At 33.7% G+C, this 6,744-nt stretch overlaps 1 protein-coding gene across 1 annotated transcript; it reads left to right on the forward strand.

The window, feature by feature from the left end:
• Nucleotides 1-4,714: 4,714 nt before the first annotated feature.
• On the forward strand, nt 4,715-5,335 carry LOC115878044. Its single transcript, XM_030894399.1, has one exon. The coding sequence runs from the start codon at nt 4,715-4,717 to the stop codon at nt 5,333-5,335; it is 621 nt and encodes a 206-aa protein (XP_030750259.1).
• Nucleotides 5,336-6,744: the final 1,409 nt, after the last annotated feature.

Consider the following 6,744-nt stretch of genomic DNA (forward strand, 5'->3'; position numbering starts at 1 on the left):
ATAATCTTTCTTCTCAAGGATCAGTAACGGGTTCTGATAATGTGGCCTTATGTCAAAAATTTAAATAACCTCAAACTCCCAGCCATTGAAATTCCTACTTACGATGGTGATTACGATATTTGGCTTGAATTTAGAGACACGTACGAGTCACTAATTCATACAAATGTTAATTTATCTGATATACAGAAATTCCATTACCTTAGAGCATTTTTGGGTCCGCGTGTAAGAGAGATTATTGCTAGTTTCGCATTTTCTGCTTTAAATTATAAACCTGCTTGGGAATTAATTTGTAATCGTTTTAATAATAGTCGTATCTTAAAGCAAAATCATGTTAAAGCCTTGTTTTTAATCTCAATCAAATTCATGAAGAATCACCTCAAGCTTTAAGAAAACTTATTGACAATGTATCTAAGCATTTAAGAGCCCTCACCATTTTAGACGAACCTACAAACACATGGGATACATTGGTAATATATTTAATTTCTATAAAACTAGATAATGAGACATTAAAGCATTGGGAGGAAGCAAAATCTGGTTATGTAAATCCAACTTTAGACAATTTAACCACATTCTTGAAGCATCGAGCAGACATGTTGGAAACATTGGAACAAAGTAAGAATTCTAAACGAGTCATTCCAAGGTCAAAGGGTGACAATAAAACAAAAGCCTTTGTTGCATCAAAACCGTACTGTGTATATTGCAAAAAGGACCATTACATTCAAAATTGTGAGGCATTTGTAAGGTTATCAGTCGAATGAAAGACGAACACAAGCAATGAAGAATCACTTGTGTCTTAACTGTTTAAGGTTGGGTCATACAAGTAAAATGTGCTATGCAAGTTCCTGTAAAACCTGTAATGCTCGACATAATACCTTATTACATGAAGAACGAGTATCCAGTTCAGAAAACGAACAGACAGTTAATTTATCATCACATATTAATTTTAATGGAGATCAGGTACTTCTTTCAACAGCATTACTAAAGATTTTTGATAAAAATGGGAAATGTCATGTAGCACGGGCACTTTTAGACTCAGGTTCTCAAAGTAGTTTTATAACCGAAGACTTTTGTAATAAGTTACAGTTTGATGTAATACCAACCAAGATAACAGTAAATGGTTTGAGTGAAGCTCAATCTAATGTGTCAGGAAAGATTTCTATACAAGTACATTCTAAGGTAAACAACTTTTCATTTAAAAATTCTTTTCTAGTTATAAGAAACATTACAGAAACCTTGCCTAATTTTAAAATTAATATCAAAATTTGAACATTCCAGACAATATTAAATTGGCAGATCCTCATTTTTATAAGCCAGAGAGAGTTGATGTGCTTTTAGGAGCTGACTGTTTCTGGAACCTTATGTGTGTTGGACAAATCAAGTTAAATAATGGATTATTATTACAAAAAGGGTAAATTAGGTTGGGTTATTGCAGGACGTTATGCAGTCAAATCCTTGTACCACGACAATACGTAATTTTTCTAAAGCTAATGACATTGACAAGCAGCTCACTCGTTTCTGCGAATTAGAAGAGTTTCGACACTCCAAACCACTGTCAAACGAAGAAAAATTGTGTGAAGAAGAATTTGTAAGGACTTTCAGACGTGACAGTGAAGGACGCTTTGTAGTAACTATTCCTCTAAAACAAGGTCCTGAAGTCCTAGGCGATAAATACGATATAGCAAAACCAAGGTTTTTATCTCTAGAACGAAGATTTAAACGAGATCCTGAATTCAAGAAACGTTATATCAATTTTATTAACGAGTATAAAAAATATGAACATATGTCCAAGATAGAACATCCAGATAATGCAACTTTAGTTATTACATGCCCCATCATGGCGTTATAAAAGAATCAAAGTTTGACTACCAAGTTACGGGTAGTATTTGATGCTTCATGTCCAAGTAGTAGTGGATATTCTTTTAACGATTTGCAACTTGTTGGACCTACAATCCAGTCAGATTTATTCTCACTCCTGCTGCAGTATCGAACGTACAACTATGTAATTAGTGCTGATATAGAGAAAATGTATAGGATGTGTCGAGTAGACCCACAACAGAAACCATTACAAAGAATTTTGTGGCGTGAAACACCTGATGAGCCACTCGAAATTTATGAATTAGACATTAGTAACCTATGGCACATCTGCAGCGCCATATTTAGCCATTAGATGTTTATATCAGTTAGGGTGGAAATAGAAAAACTAATCCCACAATAGCAAATGTAATACAAAACCACTTTTATGTTGACGATTTGTTGAGTGGTGCTGATACAATTGAAGAGGCTATTAACATAGTAACAGAGATATCAAAGGTCCTTAATACAGCAGGTTTTCGTCTTCGTAAATGGATATCTAATAATAATACAATACTTCAATCACTGAAAGAAAGAAATGAAGCAGATACACTTGATCTAGTTGTAAACGAACTAACCAAAACAAAGCAAAAGGCATTATACTTATCGCTTTATATCCTAACGCTACCCATCTAATACAACCAATGGATGTAGCAGTATTCAAAAACTTTGAAAGCTGTGTCAAGGATTACGGATCTGTGGCGGAATACATGTCTCTGTGGTGGAGAGTTATTTTATTGTTGGCAACTTCACATGCGACCACAGACCACAGATAATAGTTTTGATATTTAGTGACATGTAACATTATTGTATCTATTAACTTTTGTACTCTTTGTATCATAAAAATTTGTAACACGTTTAATTTAACACAAACCGAATATTTTATTTTGGAAGACATAAATTACCCAGAAATAGTTCACTCAACGTTAAAATAAACCGAACATTGGTCCTTCGAGCCGGATGGTCTCAAGAAGCAAGGAAATTGGTCAGAAAAGCCGACAAGAAGCAAGTGAGTCCCTTTTTTGTCCTTTTTAACCTTCATTACCGTAGTGAGATCATAATCATTTTGAACTGTAGCTTTGTGGAATTTATTGTCTTTATAGCGAATTAGGTTTAAACCAGTTTTTTAAACAAATACGATTAAAAACAAACAGCTTATTATCGATATGACAGAAATTGAGAGATTAGTACGGAGACGAGCAGCCTTTAAGGCTCAGATAACAACTAAAACAATTATCTAAACGAGTTAGAGGGTAAGTTTATAAATGCTAATATAACCGACGATATAATACTTACAGAACTATCACAGCGTAAAGATCGATTTATCAATTTAATTGAGAAACTTGATGAGGTACAATTGCAAATAGAAGAAATTACCACAAATTTTGATGTAGAACTAGATGAACGCACAGCCTTTGAATCAGATTTCAATAAAACATTAGCACGAGCAAGGTATTTCTTGCAGAAAAGTAAAACGACTAATATTGAACAAGACAATGATAATCTTTCTTCTCAAGGATCAGTAACGGGTTCTGATAATGTGGCCTTATGTCAAAAATTTAAATAACCTCAAACTCCCAGCCATTGAAATTCCCTACTTACGATGGTGATTACGATACTTGGCTTGAATTTAGAGACACGTACGAGTCACTAATTCATACAAATGTTAATTTATCTGATATACAGAAATTCCATTACCTTAGAGCATTTTTGGGTCCGCGTGTAAGAGAGATTATTGCTAGTTTCGCATTTTCTGCTTTAAATTATAAACCTGCTTGGGAATTAATTTGTAATCGTTTTAATAATGGTCGTATCTTAAAGCAAAATCATGTTAAAGCCTTGTTTTTAATCTCAATCAAATTCATGAAGAATCATCTCAAGCTTTAAGAAAACTTATTGACAATGTATCTAAGCATTTAAGAGCCCTCACCATTTTAGACGAACCTACAAACACATGGGATACATTGGTAATATATTTAATTTCTATAAAACTAGATAATGAGACATTAAAGCATTGGGAGGAAGCAAAATCTGGTTATGTAAATCCAACTTTGACAATTTAACCACATTCTTGAAGCATCGAGCAGACATGTTGGAAACATTGGAACAAAGTAAGAATTCTAAACGAGTCATTCCAAGGTCAAAGGGTGACAATAAAACAAAAGCCTTTGTTGCATCAAAACCGTACTGTGTATATTGCAAAAAAAGGACCATTACATTCAAAATTGTGAGGCATTTGTAAGGTTATCAATCGAACAAAAGACGAACACAAGCAATGAAGAATCACTTGTGTCTTAACTGTTTAAGGTTGGGTCATACAAGTAAAATGTGCTATGCAAGTTCCTGTAAAACCTGTAATGCTCGACATAATACCTTATTACATGAAGAACGAGTATCCAGTTCAGAAAACGAACAGACAGTTAATTTATCATCACATATTAATTTTAATGGAGATCAGGTACTTCTTTCAACAGCATTACTAAAGATTTTTGATAAAAATGGGAAATGTCATGTAGCACGGGCACTTTTAGACTCAGGTTCTCAAAGTAGTTTTATAACCGAAGACTTTTGTAATAAGTTACAGTTTGATGTAATACCAACCAAGATAACAGTAAATGGTTTGAGTGAAGCTCAATCTAATGTGTCAGGAAAGATTTCTATACAAGTACATTCTAAGGTAAACAACTTTTCATTTAAAAATTCTTTTCTAGTTATAAGAAACATTACAGAAACCTTGCCTAATTTTAAAATTAATATCAAAAAGAAATTTGAACATTCCAGACAATATTAAATTGGCAGATCCTCATTTTTATAAGCCAGAGAGAGTTGATGTGCTTTTAGGAGCTGACTGTTTCTGAACCTTATGTGTGTTGGACAAATCAAGTTAAATAATGGATTATTATTACAAAAGGGTAAATTAGGTTGGGTTATTGCAGGACGTATGCAGTCAAATCCTTGTACCACGACAATACGTAATTTTTCTAAAGCTAATGACATTGACAAGCAGCTCACTCGTTTCTGCGAATTAGAAGAGTTTCGACACTCCAAACCACTGTCAAACGAAGAAAAATTGTGTGAAGAAGAATTTGTAAGGACTTTCAAACGTGACAGTGAAGGACGCTTTGTAGTAACTATTCCTCTAAAACAAGGTCCTGAAGTCCTAGGCGATAAATACGATATAGCAAAACCAAGGTTTTTATCTCTAGAACGAAGATTTAAACGAGATCCTGAATTCAAGAAACGTTATATCAATTTTATTAACGAGTATAAAAATATGAAACATATGTCCAAGATAGAACATCCAGATAATGCAACTTTTAGTTATTACATGCCCCATCATGGCGTTATAAAAGAATCAAGTTTGACTACCAAGTTACGGGTAGTATTTGATGCTTCATGTCCAAGTAGTAGTGGATATTCTTTTAACGATTTGCAACTTGTTGGACCTACAATCCAGTCAGATTTATTCTCACTCCTGCTGTAGTATCGAACGTACAACTATGTAATTAGTGCTGATATAGAGAAAATGTATAGGATGTGTCGAGTAGACCCACAACAGAAACCATTACAAAGAATTTTGTGGCGTGAAACACCTGATGAGCCACTCGAAATTTATGAATTAGACACAGTAACCTATGGCACATCTGCAGCGCCATATTTAGCCATTAGATGTTTATATCAGTTAGGTGGAAATAGAAAAAACTAATCCCACAATAGCAAATGTAATACAAAACCCACTTTTATGTTGACGATTTGTTGAGTGGTGCTGATACAATTGAAGAGGCTATTAACATAGTAACAGAGATATCAAAGGTCCTTAATACAGCAGGTTTTCGTCTTCGTAAATGGATATCTAATAATAATACAATACTTCAATCACTGAAAGAAAGAAATGAAGCAGATACACTTGATCTAGTTGTAAACGAACTAACCAAACAAAGCAAAAGGCATTATACTTATCGCTTTATATCCTAACGCTACCCATCTAATACAACCAATGGATGTAGCAGTATTCAAAAAAACTTTGAAAGCTGTGTCAAGGATTACGGATCTGTGGCGGAATACATGTCTCTGTGGTGGAGAGTTATTTTATTGTTGGCAACTTCACATGCGACCACAGACCACAGATAATAGTTTTGATATTTAGTGACATGTAACATTATTGTATCTATTAACTTTGTACTCTTTGTATCATAAAATTTGTAACACGTTTAATTTAACACAAAACCGAATATTTTATTTTGGAAGACATAAATTACCCAGAAATAGTTCACTCAACGTTAAAATAAACCTGAACATTGGTCCTTCGAGCCGGATGGTCTCAAGAAGCAAGGAAATTGGTCAGAAAAGCCGACAAGAAGCAAGTGAGTCCCTTTTGTCCTTTTAACCTTCATTACCGTAGTGAGATCATAATCATTTTTGAACTGTAGCTTTGTGGAATTTATTGTCTTTATAGCGAATTAGGGTTTTAAACCAGTTTTAAACAAATACGATTAAAAACAAACAGCTTATTATCGATATGACAGAAATTGAGAGATTAGTACGGAGACGAGCAGCCTTTAAGGCTCAGATAACAATCCTAAACAATTATCTAAACGAGTTAGAGGGTAAGTTTATAAATGCTAATATAACCGACGATATAATACTTACAGAACTATCACAGCGTAAAGATCGATTTATCAATTTAATTGAGAAACTTGATGAGGCACAATTGCAAATAGAAGAAATTACCAAATTTTGATGTAGAACTAGATGAACGCACAGCATTTGAATCAGATTTCAATAAAACATTAGCACGAGCAAGGTATTTCTTGCAGAAAAGTAAAACGACTAATATTGAACAAGACAATGATAATCTTTTCTTCTCAAGGATCAGTAACGGGTTCTGATAAT

The sequence above is a fragment of the Sitophilus oryzae genome, unplaced genomic scaffold (assembly GCF_002938485.1).
Source record: "Sitophilus oryzae breed Bouriz unplaced genomic scaffold, Soryzae_2.0 scaffold_1500_pilon_pilon, whole genome shotgun sequence".
Taxonomy (NCBI): Eukaryota; Metazoa; Arthropoda; class Insecta; order Coleoptera; family Curculionidae; genus Sitophilus; species Sitophilus oryzae.

Coding starts and splice junctions, on each gene's coding strand:
- LOC115878044 (XM_030894399.1), top strand. CDS start 4,715: ATGTGTGTTGGACAAATCAAGTTAAATAATGGATTATTATTACAAAAG.